Raw genomic sequence first — 23,031 nt, forward strand, 5'->3', positions numbered from 1 at the left:
GTTACTTGGCTTTAACCATACAGACTATGTAAACCATTACTACTTGGTGCTAGTGCTATACATGATACATGTAATTCTTGCCTGTCAACCTTGATTTTGTGAGCTACTGCTTGTGTGGTGATGATATGCTCAGAATCTATTGTTCCACATTAATCACTTCCATTCTGTTTCACTACAGAGTTGCCCCTTCAATGCTATGCATTTACCTAATTGCACTAGTTTATTTACTTTTTTTATTATAGTATAGCTATCACATATGGCTGTGACTGCTTTATTAGACTACCTACTTATCTACACAATAGATTAAGAGGCATGGTTTCCATATCTTGTTTTGTACAGCAAAACTGTAGCCTATGCATGGTGGCTAGATCACTAGCATGGTGACCATGCTTTGGTGACCATGCTAGATGATCTGATCATGAAGCATGGTGACCATGCTTTGTAATTTAAGGGCATGGCGGTGTGTCCTGATCACTTAAGGGGTGTGTTCACAATGAAATCATTTTATGCAGTAATATTCAGATTCAATCTCAAAGCATTCAAATTTCAAATTTTTCCTGTAAAAGCATTTTCCCAGACTCTCCTAATATTGGCATGCTTCACATGGTAGTGTGTCCCCCACACTTTGCAGTACAGTAAACTGAATCTTTAATCCTTGATGCATGAATGAGTGAGTGTAACCTCCACAATTTCCAAGTGAAATCTTAGATCCTTAATTACCCAGCATAGTGTGTATAGTATCATTGAAATTATTATTCGGAATTTAAATGACACATCTATAGGTCTAACAATTCAAGTTCATGTGTGCATGTGCATATGAAAACAGCCATAGAAAAGGAAAAGGGTTATAATAAAAAATACTGTGTGTGCAATAAACAGTGTACTATAGTTTTCTAAATTGTACCATAATCTTTTTTCTGATATACGATTCATGAATACCCAAATCATTCAAATCCTTATCATCATAAACTGCTAGTGTACACCCATCAATGTCATTTGTTTCAAAAAGCTCTACATATTTCTTGTCAACCTTTTTTTCTGTAAGCCATTTACATAAATCACCTGTTGACATCGCCTCTTTATTATTTTCACTTAATTGAACTGTGGTGTTACTTTTAAATTGTGCCAATATCTTCTTCCTTACAAAGGATGTAGGAATACCCAGTCCTTCTAGATCATCTTCTTCAAAATCAGCCAATACACTCCCATCAATATCCTTCTCAATGAAAAGTTCAACATACTTGGCCTCAATCTTTTTCTCTTTAAGCCATTGACATAAATCTTCAGTTTCCATATCTTCTTTAGCCTTCTTGATTTGTTCTGGTATTGGTTTTGGTACACAAACTTCTACCTGTGTCTTTGTTTGCAAATCTGCTGCTATCTGTTTTTCATGTTTCTGGAAAGCTGTCGATATAAAAGGCAAACACACACCATTTATAACAACTAAAAATAAAGAATAGTTAAATTTCTGTACATTTCTGCAGCTATTTGTATTTTAAACTTTTGTACTCTTTACCAAGTGATTTCTATGCATATAATCATACAGTACTGTTACTACTGTACATCATGGACGGTGAGGGGAGGGGCTAGGGGACTGAAGTATCCTTGGTCTGTGGGGGAGGGAGGCTTGGCTCCCTCCCCTCCATTGGAATGATATCTCACTGAAATTAGCTTTCTTGGAGTGGGGCTGAAAACTGTGAAAAGAATCAATACACTCTAACAGAAAGCTCAAATACCCGCCTATTAGAACAGTCAAAGCACTTCATAAAATGTGCTCCTAAAAAGACAAAAAAAAGTTTTGCCAACAGCGGGAATCAAACCACTCACCTCTTGCTTAAGAGTTGGTGTACCATTGCGCCAAGTGCTTCCAGATGTCTAAAGGTTTGCTTATAAATGCGGTATGTTTATTAACTTAGTTGACATGGCCAAAAGTCTTAATTATTGCAAATAGGCTGTTTTAATACTTTTGACTAATAAGGTTGGTGTTTTAGTTGAAATGCTTCAAATTGTACCTAATAATTAATTCTGGTGAACTTTGAGACATTGTAGTAGCTCAAATTCCTACAGCTTCTGGAGGGCACAGCCCTTCATACCCCTGCTGCTAGAGATTCTATACTCTAGTCAGCCTCCCTCACATCAACTACTTCCTCCTGTAGGGGTCACTGAAAAAAATAGTGAAAGAAGGAGATAGCTACACCTGAAGATACCAGTAGACATTTAATCCCCACTTCAGTCTGTTAAGTAATGAAACAAAGGAGGTTGCTTAACCTGCAAATAATAATACTAATGGACACTTAATTAATCCCTACTTCAGTCATGCTTTCAGACTGAAGTAGGGATTAAATATCCATGCAGGTGTAAGTGACTTCCCTTGCTTCATTGCTTTGGATTCCTGGCACACAAATCATCTACATTTTTTGTGGTGACTGGATTGATTGCAGAGATGCTTCTCCTACTTTCCTTTGTTTGTATCACTGTGTAACAGACTGAACATAGTTAAAAGCAAAGCATATTAGCTACTTCACGTTCAAGTCAGTGATCTGATAGTTGGGACACATGTTCAGACAAAATGTTAACTCTGGCACCATTCTTTCTTTTGATGTGGTATACATGGGTTCACCAGTCATGATAATATGTTACAAAAAAGTAAACAAACAAATATAAGGAAAAATTAAGAATTTAAGTTCGATTAGGGATCATATAAAAAAGGAGGGAAACAAGGGAGGTCGCCTACACCTGCAGATATACTGGTGGGCATTTAATCCCTGATTCAGTCATGGTATAGACTGAAGTAGGGATTAAATGTCCACTAGTATATCTGCAGGTGTTATATTTAATATTGCTATGCAATAATGATCCATGCCCTAATGCATGTAAGTGAATAAGAGACATAGTATAACATAGTCATGTGGGACAATCTCTTAGTAATGCCAAAGTAGGCACATGACTATGTTACATCATAATGTCTTTGTTTCATTGGTATGTAACTAAGCCTTACAGTCATTCTCATCATCACTTTGATCTGACAAGTTTTCATTGTCACTGTCACTCTCTTCATGTTTGCCAAGATTTAATAGCGTGACTTCTGGTTGTTGTTTCCAGATAACTTCTTCCCATCTAATTGCTGATTCAGATTGCTTTCTTGGTTGCAAACGAGCCATCCCTGTCACTTTCTCCTTGAGTCTAAAATGATTTAAGAAAATACACTGAACATCCATAGTTAGTTCCTGTAGCTACAACAAGGTTATTTCATATATTATACTTGCTTACTTGCGGAGAGCCATCTGGAATGGAATGTAATGACATACCAAAATTGTGTCAGGAACAAGAGTAATAAACTTTTCATCAGAATTGCATAAGCTCAGCTCCACTAATAATTGTTTTACTGATTTGTTAATGACTTCCTCCATGTGAGAGGTTAAATAACGTTCTGTATGGCTAAGAGCCTTTTGAAATTCATCCAGATCATTAAGCAGATCATTCATCCTGTGCCCAGTATCTGTTGAACATAAAGTATTCAGTTCATAAAATCAATGGCAAATGTACCTGAATATGTTTCAGGAATCAATTCTAGAATCATCTTGTCATCTTCCTTCAAATGATTGAACATAGAAATAGGTAGAGAAGAATAGTCATACAGACCACCTTGTAGCCAACCAACAAACAGCTCCATGCATTTAAATAGTCTCTTCATTTCTATATTTTCAAGAAGTGTCATTTGTATTGTATCTATGCTGTAAGATATGAGTATATCAACATTATTCATAGTTAACCAGTCACTAATATCACCTTTGAATGCCTATTTCATCAAAAACATTCTGATCTTTATGATAGTGCCTTTTCAAGTAATCAGCTAGTTTTATATGCAATGTAGAGTCTAAAACTTTGCCTTGATTTTGTTTGATGTCCTATATAAACACAATCAAAGCAAATAGTGCCTTAAAATGACACGCATTGATTATTGAATAACTATACCTGAATGAGGTAGCCAATGACAATCCTAAGGCCAGTGACAATTTTATTGAAAACATAATAAGGAGCAGTGCGGAAGTGACATTCAAAATTGCTTGTTATTTCTTCTGGTAGTGATAGCTGTGAAGTATATACATATTAATACTATGCAAAAATAATAATGAGACCATCAAACAATAGTCTAAGACACTCTACCTTATATTCACTTGGCAATTCTTGAGCAACATCACTCAGATTGACTGCACACCCAGGGCTATATATGTAAGAACAAATAACAAACAAATTTCCAGAAACAAACAGTGTTTCATGATAAATAAAGCATAAGTTGCAGTCTACGTAAATAATTTTTAGTTACAAGGGTGATATCAATGTTATCACAGGAGTCCAAGACAGAGCCAAGGACTAGTGTAATAACAATGATATCATCCAATATGACTATTTTAAATCTCAGTACACAGGATTGTAAAGTAAGTTTCTGTTTGAGCCCCTGTTGGTGTGTTCAAGATTCATCCAAATTGTGTAGAATTTAACTTCATATCTACTAGAGAGGCACTGCATACATGAAGGCTATAAAGTAGTGATGGACAATTTTACGAAGCAGCAGTTTCCAGGTAGCTATTATATTATTTTGGGATAGGTTTATAGACAACCCTGCAATACAGAGTTGGTCATTCAGATCTGCTTTCATCCATCCTATTTTGCATTGTCCACAAACATGTTACCTTCATTAATTACCTCTGATAACTTGTAAACCATATTATTGTGACTGGATCTGTGAAAAGGGGTCTTATAGCCTTTCCAAATTTCCAAGTTTGACAAGTAATAACTCATCATGTATTTAACCTATTGTCTTCAAATTACATCCAGGAAATAGTGTGTGTTAGGAGTGTAAGTTACCAACTTTCAGGCTGGTACCATACTCACAAGTCAAGTTATGGATTACTAAGTACATGCAATTGGAAAGGCTATAAGACCCCTTTTTGCAGATCCGGTCATTTATTTTGATAGCTGTATTATGAAATCTCTGGCAGTCTCCACACTATTACACCTATTATGTCAACTATGACATCACATTTATCCCCCATGCTAGCTTTAGCATAATTTTTATTAAAACAAATCTTCAATTCATTGCTTACCTTACAACATCGAATTTGCAAAGCTAAATAAAATAAGAACCAGGATCTGTCCCTGGTTTAATAAGGCTCAGATTATATAATGCATCATGTAGGCTAAAGCACATAAACAGATTGCTATGTAAAATTTATATGGGAATGTTGATCTAATCTTGACCTATAGCTAGCAAAATACACTTCATTGTATTTTACTACTGTGTAACAGTCAGATACAATAATATAAAATAATCATTACTTACTTGTGTCCTCCCTTATTTCTAAATCTAAACGTAGTTCTGATGCCTTCAACCTTTATTAGTGGTTTTCCAGCAATAAACATGGCTAGAACGTCTCTTTCAAGTTTTTCTAGGTCAAAAGTTGAATTGGATTGGCTACCATCATACATACAATGCTTCTTAATCAGCTTCCAAAACTGCTGCTTTCTGTCATCTTCATCAAAAGGAACTATGCAGGTGTGCTTTGTGACTTCATCATGGTTTGATTCTGGGGGGCTACTTGGTAAGTATTTCCAATAAAAAGGTGTAGAATTACTATAAACGATTGTTATGAAAGTGTTGTGATTTGTGATCTACAAAAAATTAGTTTAATAAAAAAAAATTACAACATTGTAATTAGAATATGTGTACAGTGGAACCTCAGTTATCCAAACCTCTTGGGACCAGAGGTGGTCCATAAGTCTGAAAAGTCTGTATCCCTGATTATGTGTTAAACAGTCATAAAGAACATTGGTAAAAATATCGGTATTATTTCAACTACTCTAATAGAACAGTCACTACTTTAATAGAGCAGTCATTTCCATAGTTCAGTTAACTGAGAATCCGGATAACTGTGGTCTGGATAACCAAGGTCCCACTGTACAAAACTTTACCTTTTGACATAGGAATTATGTTAATACTTAATACAGGAAAAATTTAACACAGAAAATGTGACTGCACACTTAAGAGTGTACAAACAAAGTATTTCATAGCAAACTAAAGCAATACAAGAGATGTAGAAACTAATGCATGAACAAAAATCAGCAATGCATATACATACCACAGAACATGTAACACATATAATCATGTCATATAAACTTACAATGTCCATTATTATGATATACAGCCAATCATCCTTGGTTGTATCTTCCTGACTGAGCGATCTGATCAAAGGAGTGTTTTCACTGATATATTGGACACCTGTACTTTCTAAATATCCACTGCAAGTTATATCTCCAATAACTCCACCATTCATTTTCAGGTAATTGTTATACCGATCTATACATAAGCATAGAAAGATGAAAATATTGGTATAATAAATATAATATATGATAACATTAATATGTACAGTACATCCACACTTAAAATGTTCAGTAAGAAATGTTCATCACAGTGACTTAGTAGAGATTTCAGTTGAGTCAAGTTGAATCCTTCAAACACAGTGACTCCACCAACTGTCTATACACCAAGGAGTTCTACTAACTAAGTATAGCAATTGACACAAAATTGTAGCTACAACTCTTAAGGTTCCAAATTTGTACCACTCAAGAGTCCAATCTATAGTGGATGCAATGTACCTTATTATTATTAGTGAATGCACATTGCATAAATTGTGGACATTTATTTCTAGAGCGTGCTATCACTGCATGTATACACAACTACACATGTACTGCTGCTGTGTTGTTTTTAAAACATACCAACGATTCTGTCAAAAAGGTCTTTGAGGTGATCAGAAACTTCTTTAGAGTACCTTTTAGTACTTGAGCTGATAACTTGTCCAATGGTGATTTCTTTTGCTTGTTGGTATGTCACCAAATGTGACAAGTTGGAGTGAATCCATTGATAAAACTCTAGTAAATCTAAAAGGAGAACTCCACCCAGTTGTAATCTTTTATACTCCAAGGTAAAATAATGAAGAATAAGAAATCCACTATTTAAACTGCACATTTCTCGAGCAGTGACAAGACTTTTCATGTAGTCTTCCTCGGTCAGTATGTGTGGATACTGCTGATCAAGTGCTCTACATGTGCAATACAAAATGATGAAAAATATAATATTTAAATAACAAAAAGATAGTCACCTAATATTCTTCACAATTGGCAGCGTCCACACTGAATTAGAACAATGCTTTTCCAACTACGATGTTAACAATTTATCAAGGTATTTACCAAAGCTACATATGTGCTCAAACATTACCTCAATATGTAAATTGGCTTTTGAAGGTACATATATCTCCTTGTGCCATGCACTTTCATAAGCATCAAGAGATTTCAAATCCAAGAACAATCCATTATCAAAGGGAAAATTGTTTTCCTTGAACAGCTAATAAAATTGACATACATCAAGTATGATCCTCAACAACATAATATGTATCTTACCATAAAAAGAGTGTGCATTGATCTCATCATAAAAAAGGATGCTTCTTCTTTACCAAGTATCAAATTTGTCCTAATGTGCTTCCACACATTTCGCAATTGTGTGATACAATAATCTCTTACAGAAAGGGAGTCTGATAATAATTGACCTGATAATGAGGAAAGATCCATGCACATGGATATATTACAAGTAGAAGGAAAATATTAAAGAAATTTTAGGGATCAAAGAATAAAAGGCATGGAATAGCAAAATGTAGTGAAACAATAGAGGTTGCCTATACTAGCAGATATACTAATGGCTATTTGATCCCTATACTGCAGTCAATAAGCCATGACTAATTAAATGTCCATTAATATATCTGCATGTATAGGCAATCTCTCTTGTATCACTTGTATTCCCTAAATTTGGGGATTGCTTTACTCATCTTTACCCTCTCACTAGGCAGTCTGGTTCACACTACTGCTAATATCTCTATGATATTGATAGTTGTGAAATGACTGCTAAATTTGATAAGTTAATAATTTTCTACCACTATTGCTATCAATCAATGATATGTAATCTAGTGGGCAGAGGAAATGTCACTACAAAACTTCCATGGTCACTTCCCAGGTTCTATTTCCTAGGAGCAAAGCAACAGATAATTTTAAATAAGCCACCTAACAGGAAACTGCAACATCTCTAAGGGCCTATCATTGCACTTTGATTTAAACCAAATTTCTAATGCAAATCATGTGCCTAATTTTGGCTGTCTGGACCCCTATGGTACTAGTGATATATACATAAGATCCAGATAACTAAGCTGTCTGTATAAACAAGGTCTGGCCATAGTGTATTTTTTATGGATATAAAAGAATTATATAAACTCCATATGCTATGATTTTTACATTATATAATGTAACTGTACTTAGTAACCTTCTAGAGCTTTCACTGCTATAGCTATCTCTTCAACTCGATTAATTGTTTCATGGGTGAAAATCTCGTGAGTATAGAATTGGTAGGTCAGCAAATAAAAATTTTTACAGAAATCAGGACAAAATGAGTGCAGCAATAGCAAAATCCAAGTAAGGGGCATAGTCTTGACAACTCGTTTCCAGCTATAGTACATGTGTTTCTGAGCTAGGTTTTGAGCAGATATTTTCTAGTTAAATGATACAAGGCTGGTACTCAGTGTTTCTAGTGGTAATTTTGCTTAATTTTCCACTTATGAAAATTTATTTTAGTTTTTAAATCTGTGGGTTGGTTAGGCCCATGAAACAACTGATCAAATTGACATGGCCTTACTGACCTTTCCTTTATTAGGTATGTAGAAATTACAAATGGCAGTGGTGGCTCAAGGTTATTTCCTGGGTGCTGTATGTGAAGTCTCTGCTTCAATCTGTATTGGATATTTTGTTCACTTATCTAATTCTGAATGACTGTTCTATTAGAATATCTCAATCACTTCTTTGGTACATATATTATTATGCTTTCCACTTATAAAAATTTGTAGTACTTATGACTAAAATGATTCGGTGTAAAATATTTCTTACCCATTGAAGACAAAAACATGCTAAAAGAGAATATTTGGTGTCCACATAATGTTTCTTATAAGATTGGCATGGAACATTGATGAGCAATAAAATTTATTAGTGGAGTGATTGAATCACCTAATGTTTACTAAATTTGTACACCTCTTGTAAATAACGCAACTATGGGTATAAATGACACTACAAATATAGGTTGTATTTTAACCATCAATTGGAGCATTCCCTTGTTTAATCTAATTTACTGAGCTCTAATAATGAATAAACAATACACATATTATGTATGTGTACATTTGCAAACTAACCATGAAGTTTTTCATATGTTTTCGGCTGAGTTAAAAGTCCAACACAGAAAGAACCAAAATTGGTCCATAACATCAAGTACCAGGAGTATAGACTGAGTGTGCCTCTTGTGGCATGAGGTGTGTAATCCATCCTCCCATATTGACCATCTTCACTTAATTCAAATCCACAGTCATACATTAAACCTCCCTTTTTGACTTTGGCTGGATACTGTTAGAACAATACCATATAGTAAAAAACTTTGGCAGTAAAAAAGTGTGACAAAACCCCTCTGTTGAAAAAATTGGTGGAAAAAACTTTGGCGATTGAAATAATATTTGCCAAAGTTTTTACCGCTAAAGTTTTTACTGTACGGTACATAAGGATATTACGACAAGGTGTCAGCTCATCAGTTAAGTAGTGTAGTAAGTGTATAGGTAGCTAGTGTTGTTGTTGTAGCTAGCAGTACTTTTGTAGCTACTGATCTAATTACGTGTCATGCTTCGCTATCTCCTGTGATGCCGAGAGCGACTGTATTTACTTTTTCAGTGAAATCCAGTAACAGAGGTTATCATGTATATCAAAGTATTCAGCCAAATCCATCACAAGATGAACTAGCTGACGTGCAAACGGGAAGCCGGTTAGAAATGTTATCCCAAGGAGTACTTACAACTGTGGGACACATTCCTAGGAAGATCTCCTAAGTCAGCTTGATCTTTATTGTGTGGTAGTACGAGCTGACCTTCATCTCAAGTTCTAGTTACTCAATGTGCTTGTGTGATCATCTAAAATATTTGGCGAAAAAAACTTTGGTGAATTGAACACTATCGCCAAATTCTCCAAAGTTTTTTACCACCAAAGTTTTTTACTACACGGTAATATTGTTGAAAATTCAGGATGTGCACATAATCAGTATAGACAAACACACATCACAACATCAGAGTGCAAGTTGATATTGTGCTATAGTTCTAAAAACCAGGTGATATGCTGCTTGCTAAGGCATTTTTAATTATCAACAATTATCAAACAGTACGATAGTACTGTTTAAGTAGGGATCGGGGTGGATTTGGCGCGCGCCTCAAATTTCGATCCTTCAAAAATCATCCTAAAAATATCTCACACAGCAAATAAACCTTTTACTAAAGAGTCTTCAAGTTTCTAACTTTATTTCTAGCGTTATATATCAGGAAACGACTAGAAAAGTGCTGGAATTTTATTTCTAAAAATCGCTAAAACAGAAATTTTCGTCTGCCTGCCAGCCTGCCTGCCTGCCAGCCTGCCAGCCTGCCTGCCTGCCTGCCTGCCTGACCACATTCGCAAGGCTACAGGCCAAACGAAGCAGCGAAGGATCACCATTCTTTGCCACAATATTTAACTCGCTGCTGGGATGTGCCTTTTCGGGTTCCGACGAGTGTCTGCCTTCTGCGCTTTGCCTTTCCTTTTATCTTCAATTACGGATCGTCTTCTTCTTTTCCAGTCACGGAGGCATTAATAATTCGTATCGACACTTTCCTTAGAGCAGCCGTATTCGGACGCCACAAAACTAATAACGGATTCCGTACTGTAAGGGCAAGTAGATGCCTGTATAGCAACACTTGCAAAGCGATCAAACAGCCTAGTGAAGTAAGAACACACTGCCACGTCCTTATCAATCAGAGCGCGCGCTCGTACATAACGATCAGTGGACCACGCCCATTATTAATGGTCCAGCTGTAACTAATTGTAGAAAACAGGAGATAGAAACCCTGCATGCCTTTCAATTTAGTAATTGAGCAGCTTGCATAAAGCAAGCAGCAAGATCGAGATACTCTAATAGAGCAGTCAGTGCCAAAGATCAATAATAGCTATATACCTATACCAAAAAAAGTTAACAAACTAGTGAATTTAAAAATTGTTAATTTAGAAATGGAAGTAGGGATCAAGCGATAAAAACTACTGAAACAAGTGATTTGAATGATGGCAACTATTACAACATAGCTTTGTGGGGAAATCCCTACTTTGGCATTGAACATATATGGTGACGTGGTGAGATACCAATGTAAGGATTTCCCCACAAAGCTATGTTGTAATAGTTGCCATCATTCAAATCACTTGTTTCAGTAGTTTTTATCGCTTGATCCCTACTTCCATTTCTAAATTAACAATTTTTAAATTCACTAGTGTATCTGAAAGTGTTAGATAATTCAATTTCCCTTACATATCATGTTATTTGATGTTTATTATACATGACCTCTAGTGTTGTTGTAAGTTGGAAAAGTAAAAAAATGTCTACTGTGCAGATCATGAATGTTATGGACAATGTTCTAAACTGTAACCATATCTCCATGTATACATGTATACATCTTTATAATTGTATTTCCAAGTCCTTATTGGTATGTAAGATGTTAACAATGCATACAAAAATTTGTAATGGTTTATTCAATGTATTTTGTATTTCATTAATTATTTCATATTTCATTAATTAACTACCACTCCATTTCATGCTAAGGAAGCACAACTTAAGGTTACGGTATATTTTAAAATGCATGGGCAGAACAAATTACAGAACCTGCTCTAAACCAAGCAAGGGATAAATAATTTTACCAACTGTGTTGTAGTAGCAATACAAACTATTTGCACTTGTTTGTTTATACTGCAGAACAACAACTCTTCTTGGGTGTGTGGTCCATGATAGAGCGATGTTTTTCAAAAACATGCAGCCAAAAACCAGATAAGCAGATCACCGAATCCCTATAATTTGGCACACGTAACTAAGCAACTAAAATATCTAGGTCCTGTGGAAGTGATATTTTGAGTTACGGTTTGTGAATACATTTTATTAAACTTTTAGCAGTTTCTTCGAGTGAAACAAGCTCTTTGGAGGCTTGTATCTTTGTCACTTGGAAGAAATATGCCAAAAATGCTTCCACAGGACCTAATAAAATTTAATGTACAGTATCACCATGCCCCAGAACTTCCCATAGATCCTACAGCTTTTGCTGTATTTGGTGGCAGAAGAATGTATGGGCTGGCTTACCTGTCTTGCTACAAAAACTTGTAGCGTTCCACCTACCTCAAACTACAGTGTAGCGACATAAAAACGTTAAATATGAAGGGCTTTTTGTTCACTTTAAACCTTTCACACTGCTACACTCAGTAAACTGGTTTTATGGCCTTCTCACAAAATATTGATAGGCATTCAAAATTTGAATGATTGTCCGTAACTATACCGTAACCTTAAACAAGCCACCTTAAACCATAAACAATGTATATAAGTATCTTCTCAACTACACTATAGTTTGTCTGTTACATCAGGACGGTTGCATTCAGTCACCAAAGACACAAGAAATCCTTGATGTAGTAAGATAAAAAGGCAATGTAGGCAGGGAAGAGAAACTATTAATTAAGTTGATGACGTGGCCTAATGTATAATTTAAGGGAGGCTGGTATTTAGCAAGTAGCAAAGTAAAAAAAAAATTGCACTGAGTTACCCCTACTGTAAACATGCAGAATATTTTGATGCCACAACACCCTAATTCCTAGTAACCATTACTCTACAGGTATATATTCAGAATTTTCAATATTTCAGTATCATAGTTTGGGTTTTGGATGTAGTATTATGACTTATATGTAATAATTATCACTATAGCATAGGCCTAAGTACACTGGCTTCTTAAGCCACACAACACACAACCATTTATTTTGACATGGTTTTACATTGTGGTTGTCTTATGATGCACAACTAAACACTATACAATAGCAATCAATGTATCATACCATAAATCCAGGTATATAAGAATGTTCTAATTCTTCAGGGCAAAACATATGATACCACATGTGTGTTTTGCCCATAGGCAGAGCAAACACAACTGCAATCATATTGGCTAATGCATTACGTAGATCAGTATCCAATGGATCTACAAAAGGTAAACATTTCATTACAGAAACTTATTATTAAATGCAATCACCTTGATTTTTAGGATCAAAGAATTCCCAAAGGGCATCTTTCATTAATATATTACAATGTTGTTGCATTTCATGATCTTTTGAAAGTTCCAATGTTTGAGCATAAGGAATTTCCTCTAATTTAATCATGTTGACTGGATCAAGGAAACACTTTAACACACTAAAATGTTCATCAGGAAGATCAATGTCATGTCTAACTTTGCTGAACAAACTAATCAAATTCTGACTTGTTTTCTACATGTAACAAAGTAAAACCAGCGTAAAACTCTACTAAGATACAGTTATGCAGTGAACTACATTGTAAGTATTTTGAAAGACAAAGTTTGGTGGAACTAAAAATTTGCCAAATGTGGCGAATTGCTTCATAATTGGCTGCGTGAAGCATTTATTTCTATTTCATGAACTTTAATCTTGTTGATTAGCAGCACACTTACTTACAGACACTATTAATAGCATGTACAGTATTAAAAAGTAGGTTCATGATTATTTTTAGAATATCCTAGCAAATTAAAAGTGAAAATAACGTGCTAGTGCATCTTATGAATGCTACATCGTGGTGATGTTGCTTTTAAAACATAATATGCTACCAAGTTCATGTACCTTGTGACTATAAAATTCATGATATACTCCAAGCCATATCATCATATGGAATAATCCTTTTCCTTCACAACGACTCCTACCACAAAAAAAATTTGATTGCAAATTAGTATACTTTGCATCAATGACACTTTTTATGGGCATACTTTGAATTCGCAAACTTGATGAATTTCTGAACTGCTAATTCAGAATATTTGTTTGCCAAACTATGCAGATACTGGCATGTTTCACTGTATAATGAAGACATTGACCTGTATAGTTGGTCTTTGGAGTCCACCATAAAAGGGAATAAATGGCTTGTTGGAAGAGGCAAGTCCTAGAAAGAATTAATAGATGTTAATCTAACTGGCTTGAAACAAACCTTCACTTTTAGTTGCTCTCGGATTGATTTAAAGCAATTAAAATCCAACCACCATTGCTTGTTTTTCTCAGATAGTAAATTAGACACACCTCTTGGTCCTTGGCACTTTCTAATCCACAACATCAGTAACAGATCACGTTGTGACTGCTCTGTGATTAGATTATTGATTTCATCACTAATTTCTATCAGCTATTTGAATGAATGTAAATGAACATAAATTAATGTTCTTCAAACTTACATTTCTCAAATCATTTGTTTTCACAACATCATAACTATTCACTATAGTTTGTAACAATACTTCAATTACTGCTTGTCTTTCAACCAACAGAACAACCTTTGCAGCAGCATTGCATGCTTCAAAACCCTTTAAAATGACATAACAATTTATTGCAATATATAATACATTTTAGAGAACCTTGTCAATTTCAGATATAATGGTAGATAATCTTGATGCTGTGTACTTGGTGTTTTGCAGCTTTTCCAAAACAGTGAAAAAGTAAAGGTTTGCGAGAGCCTGCTGCATCAATGGATGCTATAATAGTAAGCATGGATAGAATGTTAATGAAGTAATCAACAATCTTACTTTATTTTCCTGAGCTAGTTGAAGGTAAGGTGGAACATATTCACTTGGTAGAGTCTCTGAACACTGCTCCATAATAATCTCACCAATACGAATGCAAGCCTACATGTTCAATATCATGCTACAATAATTAAGTTTATGAAACTAACATATTAATTATGCTATCAACAGTACGATAGTTACTGTATAGTAGGGAGCACAAAGGAGTAGGCGTGGCCCACAAAACAATATCACCCAAAAAACAGCCTCAATTTCCCCTGATGATAACAAAGCAGTATTGGTTAGGTAAAACTAAACCCAAACAAGCCTTCAGATCAACCCGAAACACTTTCAACAAGTTGCTAAAGAATTTTAAAAATAATTATTTAATGGAATTTTCTAGTGGCTGAATGACTGACTGCCTGATGCCTTCAGACAAACATAACTCAATAACGGCTAAGGCTACAGGCTTGATTTTTTTACTGTTCGATGTCACTTCGGCCCGACAGGTGCCTTTTGGCATAACGCAGTACGTACAATGCATTCTTCATGGACTTACCAGTGTCCTCCTTTGTGTCCCATTCATCTTTGCTGACAGCAAAAAGTGTCAATTTGGTGGTAGCACGTGATGGCTTCCCTTCATAAGGAAATTGTCCGTAGTTTTCATAGTGGCTATTCTGTTAGCGGAGGTGCTTTTCAAACAGTTCTTGATTTGTATTGCTGTGTAACAGGTTGAACATAGCCGACAAAGAAGCGTAATGGATACTTCACTTTTTCAGATGATAATTGATATAACTGGGGCTTGCGGCACCATTTCTTTTGGTATGCGTGGATTGCAGAGGTGCTTTTCAAACAGTTCTTGATTCGAAATGCTGTGTAATGGGTTGAACATAGCTGACAACAAAGCGTAATAGATACTTCACTTTTCAGACGACAATTGGGGCACACGGCACCATTTCAGATGCGGTATGCATGGGTTCACCAGTCATAATAATTATTTACAAAAAAAAGTTAACAAATAAGTACACAGAAAAATTTGGAATTTTCAACTAGAGTAGGGACCATAGCACATCGATAAAAAGTACTGAAACAAGCTGGAGTTGTGCACGATATTAAATCACAGTAAAACAATAAAAAGTGTTATATCCCTACTGTGCTCAAGATACCATAATGGAAATGCACAGTAGAGATATAACACTTCTTATTGTTTTACTGTGATTTAATATCGTGCACTACTCCAGCTTGTTTCAGTACTTTTTATCGATGTGCTATGGTCCCTACTCTAGTTGAAAATTCCAATTTTTTCTGTGTACTTGTAAAAGATAACCACCCCTGATGAACTAGTTTTAATGAAGTAACTAAATGTTATAATTTAGTACACTTTTTAAAGACTTGTCATGTAGTGTAAATGCTTGTTTACAACACTGTATTTAGTACATTACCTCAGATTTGTAAAAGTAAAGTGGCTTCATTTCCATTCCATTATTGTTCCATCCAATTTGCAAAATTTTATCTAACTGAAATTTAAGTTTTGCCAAATTAATACATCCAGTAAACTGTAAATCATCTGATTTAGCCACATGACCTCCTTCTTGGGAGAATAATATCCAATCTGATTGTTTATTAACAAATGTCAAGAAAAATTCAACATTTTCTTTGTTGTATTTTTTATTACTGACAGGAAAAAATAGACAAAAAAGGTGATCCGTAACATGATGATGTAGCTGTATCTTGATAAATGTCTCAAATGGCATACTTTGAAATATGATTTTCATAATTTGCTCCAAATTTAGTGGAACTTCATCTCTGAACTTAAACTATATTGAAGTTACCATTAATATGATTTTTAATACAGGAATACACAGAAGACTTATAATATGTAATCACATATAACATTCACAATCCATATACTGTCTAGTTGTCTTATAGAATTTACACCTTCAATTCATATGTTCATATATATGCAGAATGCATATGACCAAGAGTTAATAATAGTGGAGAGGAGAGTGTCCATCGCCAATAGGCCTATAAAAAGTGATTGCATAAAAGTTAAACAGTTTCTTTTCCATGTAATGTAGTAAATGTTCGTTTTTAACCACATGCATCATTCAGACACGATGGCGTGTGTTCACACGTTGCGAAAAAGAATGACAGACAAAGGAGGATCCAAGGGTGGGTGTTCCTGCTGTGTTACAACATATATAGGGTGCTTATCAAATCCACTGGAGCCTTTGACAAATGCCAAATCCACAAAACGTTGTTCCTCCACTTTTATCACAGCTTCTAAATCTAATCCGTTCCTGGATGATGGAAGTTGAAAATCTTGAATACTCTCCCTGGATGACTCGTTGACATTGCCGCTGTCACCACATCTGGAGATTTCAGCATCACTTGATGGAGTACCACATTCAAACTCGCCTTCGACCCGAACCTCGTCTTATTCAGCTAGAAGAAAACAAAGCTTTCGAACATACTGAATCTCTCCAAGAAGGAGTACCTGTATAAGTACCATCTATTGCGAGGTATCTCAACCTCGTATAATAAAGCTTTCATGCGGCTAATTTGCAGTGTGGTCAAAAATGAACATTTACTACATTATGCAGAAAAGAAGCCTTTAACTTTTACACATTCACCTTTACAGGCCTATACGGTGTTTATTAACTCTTGATATGATTATACATACATTTACAAACTTTTAAATCTATAATCATTAAGTATGGTAGTACTTAATAAGTAGGGATCACTAAGAAATCACATGGCTTTGTAATTTTCGCACTTTAAAAAACAGCCTTGCAACAAATTTTACCCGAAAAAACTACCTGGAATGCATTAGTACTGCTTTAATGATGCTATACCTTGGTTAAACGAAGCGAAAAGTCGAATTATTTAATGTACAGTGAATTTAAAAAAATTTGAAATTCACCTGCATTTCATCTGCCTTCCGTAAGACCCAATAGCACTAGGTGTACGGGTCCAGAAATTTCAGACAGCCAAGGTAATGATAGCTAGTAGATTCACAAAATTGTTCTTTCAATTACATTTTGTCCACTGCACCATGCTGTTCATCATTCAAGCCTTTCTTGTTCTTCATGAAGGATAGTTGATAGTTGCAGCATGCGTCACTGCCGGAACATGTAATTTTAACAAAGTGTGCCATAAGACCAGGTCAGTAGCTAGGAGTCATCTCTAGCATTTATTAACGCTGTATTGTTGTTTTATATTCTTACTAGTTTAGTTATTTGTAAGGTTATCATGCCTTTCAGGGGAGGATACAGTCTTCTAAAAGGGGGTTGTACTCTTAATGATAAACTCTCTAGCGATGTTTCACTGCTAAATCTTACCATTTAGGCCTTTAGAAATGCAGTTGAAGCCTTTAACAGTTGCTGTGATAGCTTTAAAGACAACAATGATAATTATTCTAGAGACGCTTATCGCGTGCAAAAATGAGTGATATTTGCATTATGCAGGAGTGTAATATAGCTTGCTAGCTAAGCTGGGCATTAAAAGTAAACAAATGAGCTATTTAAAAAATTAAAAATTTTAAAATGAAGTAGGGATCGTAAGGAAACAAGCTTAAAAATGTTACAGCTGAAATGAGAAACAATCCACGCAACAAAAAGTAAGGAAACATGATTAGATGGTTATTTGTTAAAATGAAACACATTTTAATCCCTCTTTTTGGCTAATTTGATAGTCTCATTTCAAGATGTTAGCCAAAAGTAGGGAATAAAATGTGTCTCATTTTAAGTATCTTGTGTTTAATTATAGTTGGAAAATGCTTATTTAAGCATATTATAAGCATCTTGTGTTTATATAGCAGCAATACAATTATTGCATACAAAACAGTTAAATTAAGGATTATGACAACTAGTCTATACTAGTACAAATTGGCTAATAATTATTAAGTATCTTTGGAAGTGCAGTAGACTCTTGGTTATCCAACCCTCATTTATCCATACCCTTGTTTATCCAAAATTGGAAACGACTGTTCTATTAGAGTATTTTGAGCACAAGTGTATGTTCTATTAGAGTATTTCAACAGAGCTCTGTATATAAATGTATGGGCTTCAGTTATCCGAAATATTCACTTATCTGAACACTTTTACCATTTCCTGAGACACATTGGGGTTCAGATAACCAAGGTTCTACTGTATATTGAATAAAGAAGTTGATGTTGAGGAAGTTGAGCTACTTCTAAAAACCAGGTACCCATACATAATAATATTCCCTATAGTATTAATGGAGATTTAGCTGTTATTTTAGAACTATGATGTTATTTAATTAAGTTAATCTGATTTCACCTTTAAATGCATACAGCATTTTATTATCATTGCCAGCTTTGGGTGTACAGTGATGGACATGAGTAAAGGCTTGCAAATCTCCCTAATATAGCATACGTCCTTGCATAATCATTGCCTGTGTATCATGGTTTTCTTTGCCGTGCTATACTGTGATGTTGTGTGCATGTGTGTATTACTGTAATAATTAATGTATTTTTACTTTTTATAGGGTAAGATCTTGAAGAAAACTACTGATGGCTTGTGAACTTTTTAATACTGTGTACAAATGTAATTTAATTATGTGGTCATGTGATCTCATGTGATATTCTTAAAATCATATTATTGGTTTGTGGGTTGGGGAGGAGCTGATGAGGAGTGGGTGGCACAATATCTGGTACTGCTGTTCAACCAGCTGATGGTGTAGCTATATCTAGGATACTCTGCTGATGCATGTTGTAAACTTTCTATCCAAAGAGTACTGAATAGCTGTGTTTAGTTGGATTGAGGTCTGAAGGTTATCTGATTATTTCCCACCTTTATCCTTACTAACAATTGTGGAAAGTAAATTCTGTGCATGGATCTGTAATCTATGCAATATGTTATTACCAGTCGCCTTGCTGAGAAACCTTACTAGTCACCTTGTCAAGAAACCTTATAAATGTTAGAAAAGTGAAAACTCAACAATGAAGTTTAAATCTGCACGAGCATTCTAAGGTTATAAGTTGAATATTTAATCACGTGTGTGTGTGCTTCTGTGTGTATGTACATGTGTGGGGATTCCCCTGATTATGTTGTGTATAAGCTGATTACAACCTTGTTCTAGCTTGGAAAGCATAAAACGGCTCCTGTTGTAATCTTTCAAGGCTTTATCCAGAATTTATTATGTTGTTAAGTGCACAGTACATTGGTACCTGACATTGATCATCATCGATGGCAAATTTCTCACAAACTTTTCTTGCACACTTTGCTGCTGTGGAGTTTATGTTATCAAAAGATTGCAGTACCAAAAATACGATTTCCATCAAGCAAAATTGATGTTTCATTTCCACATCAAAGATAGCACTCAAGCTTTCCTTCATTGATGCTATTGCCACCTAAAACACACCATTATTCCTAATTATACATTTGTATACTGATATCATATACTTCTAGAGGTCTAAATTATGTATGCAGGTAATCTCAAAATATACACATGTGACTACAATGTGAACTAACCATGTCTCTGTATGAGCCAAACCATGTTTGCAGTAGCCCCAAACTATTAGCCTCACTGTACACAGCATTGATGAGGGCATCAAAAAAGTACTTAATTAAATATTCAGACACAAATACAGAACATTGTAAGTGAAAATCAGTTGTTGATGTGTCATGGCTTTTAACAAATATTTCATCAGGGCTATTCAATGCTTGACATTCTCTCACAATGCCCAAAACTCCTATTGGCTTCAGTAATGCTGCAGTCTTTGCCAGATCAAAGTGATTTAGGTTTGCATAACAGTGTAGTGCAATAGCCTTCACTTCTTTATCAAGCACACTTTTCAACATCAACTGAGCCAATCTGTGTTCAACACCTTCTGAAGCAGCAGACACGTGCATGTATTGGTAGGTAAAATCACTGTAATATTTTTGCCACATTCTTTCATCATTTTGCATTTCCCTGATAGCAACAGCACTCATGTATTCATCCTCACTGACCTGTAGTTTGGAAGTAAAATCAATTACCAAATAAATGAATTATTGTACATTAGCTTTGAATTGGAAAATGCTTATACTACAAGTACTCACAGTATACTTGTAGTAAGGAATTTCAAATCACTGCCTATAATTAAATAACTGCATGGTATTGAAAGGTTTAATTATTACTGAGAAGCAGTACAATGGATTTTTATTTATTTATTTATTGTTACTAGGCAGGTGGCATGCCGATGTGCCCAGGGAGTGAATAACTCCCCAAGGAAAATTAGTTCAGCTATATGTCTAGTCATTTGTTAGCTATCTGAACACCTTTGTTCCTAGAGATTGATAAGTGATGAAAAACCTTATAGCTATAAATGAATTTACTAGGCTGATGTACTGAGGTCTAGACAATCAAGACATTGTTTACTAAAGTTTCCAAATCCAGTGAATTCCTGCTTGCTTCTAGGTATAAGCTCAGCAAGAATGTGACAGAGTTTCCTGTACAAACAACAATGCTAAGCAATATAGTAAAAATCATAAGGGTTATTCAACAAAATCAAAGTATGTATCTACCACCACAAATCAGGGTTGAGTTATTTGTTCCCTAAAAGGATTCTAACTGCATGGTAAAATTTTCTACTTTAACTCAAAAAACAGAATATTTCAATTTTAACAGCTAGATGTCACTTGGTCCTACAATGTGCCTATTGGTACTTCACACAGTTACAATGCATGCACTATGGGCTATTTATATTACTTATTCATCCTAGAACATTCTTTGTATCCACTTTCTTTCTCTTTTTGCATGAAGGTATTGATTCACATGTAATACTTCATCATAGTTAGCTAAGTAAGCACCACGCAAACAAACTGCTTGAAAAAACAAATTATGCAGAGAAGTATCTTCTCAATTATTTTATAACTTGCCAATTGTGTTTTTACGAAAATTCTCTTAGCAAAACTTAAAACGTTGCTCTTATATTGTTGTATGCACAATGTCAAAGGAATTCATTGCATGGTACATAGTGCACACTGTAGATAACATGGTATATAAATATTATATGTATATCATGAGTTATCTATACTAAGCACATATACACATATTTAACTACAAACTAATAAGCAAGCATTCCTATCTAAAGTAATGTAAACACTATCCCATACACATAGTTCAAAATATACAGAATATTCTGTCTACCTTTTTATCTCCTTTGAGAATTATTTCAATTTCATTACAAACACTTTCATAAAGTTTCGGAAACATTTGCTCTTTGTTCTGCACATCTATATATAAAGCAATGGTTAATGTAATACATATACCTCAAACCTTAAACATAAGTTAACTGTGATATTAAATTGAATAGTTGAAATATACAATTATGTACAGCAATTACGTAAGCATTAGATTCAGGTTTAGATTTTCCCAACACTCAGTTACAAACTATTTGTATATTATGTTACAATTTTACATATCTACAAAACACTAACTGCACTATCACAAAGTCATACCAACTGACATCTCTGAAATATCACCGCCAATTAAAAAATTAGAATCCTTGTTCAAATCTGCAAACTTCCTTTCGATTACATTGTTAATAGAAACAGATACTTTGCTGTAGAAGGGAAAACAGGGTGTACCATCAAGATTATTAACAGCATGGACACGGCAATCCCATGTATTGCTAAAACCCTGTGAAACAGAAAAGAAAATACAGCAAAGTTTTAAGAATAAAATATAATGTGAATGTCACATACTTTAATTTCAGCCAACTTAGGAATTGGGTAAGTTGCAAGCAGCTTCAGGAACAAATCCAGTGTAGCATCATCACAACTATCATTAAACAACAGCTCAAGGTTGCTGCTTTTACTGATTTGGTATATCATGTATGCAATGAAATTGAAGAAAGCTGCCTTGTAAATTGAGTCAACCTGCAAAGGACGCACAAACATATCACTGTACTAGACTTCCATACTTATGCACAAACATATTATACACAAAGAAAGAGAACCACAGTCAAACACTAAAATGTAATATTGGCGATGAATAATTGCCAGGTGCAAGTGATTCGAACTATGCTTAGTATTTATAGCACCCATGAGTAACAAATTGTGTGCTATATTTGAGAACAGCAAATAACAGGTCAATTGTGTTGCCATGGTTTATTATCACTAATCATAAGCTACTCAAACGCTTTGAATAGATCACCTAAACCACTTCTTCAGCTTTACAAAATTGTTTTACAGTTACAATCTAAAGGTGTGTGCTTTGACAAATATGGAACACAAATGAAAGTTTGGTATACTTAATTCATAAATTAGTATTTTATATTGGCTGCACGATAAATTCACCC

General features: G+C 34.8%; 1 protein-coding gene across 1 annotated transcript in view; it reads right to left on the minus strand.

The window, feature by feature from the left end:
- Nucleotides 1-743: 743 nt before the first annotated feature.
- The window catches only part of LOC136263761 (uncharacterized), a 36,899-nt gene continuing 14,611 nt past the window's right edge, over nucleotides 744-23,031 (minus strand). Inside the window, exons 27-54 of the mRNA XM_066058397.1 lie at nucleotides 22,436-22,609; nucleotides 22,190-22,370; nucleotides 21,879-21,964; nucleotides 20,219-20,698; nucleotides 19,915-20,097; nucleotides 16,166-16,540; nucleotides 14,748-14,846; nucleotides 14,580-14,696; nucleotides 14,403-14,528; nucleotides 14,165-14,353; nucleotides 13,950-14,119; nucleotides 13,807-13,882; nucleotides 13,209-13,440; nucleotides 13,018-13,157; nucleotides 9,285-9,492; nucleotides 7,459-7,604; nucleotides 7,277-7,402; nucleotides 7,161-7,216; nucleotides 6,778-7,100; nucleotides 6,183-6,358; nucleotides 5,345-5,673; nucleotides 4,168-4,225; nucleotides 3,976-4,092; nucleotides 3,790-3,908; nucleotides 3,547-3,734; nucleotides 3,271-3,499; nucleotides 2,999-3,183; nucleotides 744-1,404 (exon numbers count right to left, since the gene is read on the minus strand). Coding sequence (XP_065914469.1) covers nucleotides 884-1,404; nucleotides 2,999-3,183; nucleotides 3,271-3,499; nucleotides 3,547-3,734; nucleotides 3,790-3,908; nucleotides 3,976-4,092; nucleotides 4,168-4,225; nucleotides 5,345-5,673; nucleotides 6,183-6,358; nucleotides 6,778-7,100; nucleotides 7,161-7,216; nucleotides 7,277-7,402; nucleotides 7,459-7,604; nucleotides 9,285-9,492; nucleotides 13,018-13,157; nucleotides 13,209-13,440; nucleotides 13,807-13,882; nucleotides 13,950-14,119; nucleotides 14,165-14,353; nucleotides 14,403-14,528; nucleotides 14,580-14,696; nucleotides 14,748-14,846; nucleotides 16,166-16,540; nucleotides 19,915-20,097; nucleotides 20,219-20,698; nucleotides 21,879-21,964; nucleotides 22,190-22,370; nucleotides 22,436-22,609 — 5,409 coding nt within the window. The 3' untranslated portion in view covers nucleotides 744-883. The remainder of the gene's footprint in view (nucleotides 1,405-2,998; nucleotides 3,184-3,270; nucleotides 3,500-3,546; nucleotides 3,735-3,789; nucleotides 3,909-3,975; nucleotides 4,093-4,167; nucleotides 4,226-5,344; nucleotides 5,674-6,182; nucleotides 6,359-6,777; nucleotides 7,101-7,160; nucleotides 7,217-7,276; nucleotides 7,403-7,458; nucleotides 7,605-9,284; nucleotides 9,493-13,017; nucleotides 13,158-13,208; nucleotides 13,441-13,806; nucleotides 13,883-13,949; nucleotides 14,120-14,164; nucleotides 14,354-14,402; nucleotides 14,529-14,579; nucleotides 14,697-14,747; nucleotides 14,847-16,165; nucleotides 16,541-19,914; nucleotides 20,098-20,218; nucleotides 20,699-21,878; nucleotides 21,965-22,189; nucleotides 22,371-22,435; nucleotides 22,610-23,031) is intronic.

Source organism: Dysidea avara, chromosome 8, assembly GCF_963678975.1.
Source record: "Dysidea avara chromosome 8, odDysAvar1.4, whole genome shotgun sequence".
In the NCBI taxonomy this organism is placed as follows: Eukaryota; Metazoa; Porifera; class Demospongiae; order Dictyoceratida; family Dysideidae; genus Dysidea; species Dysidea avara.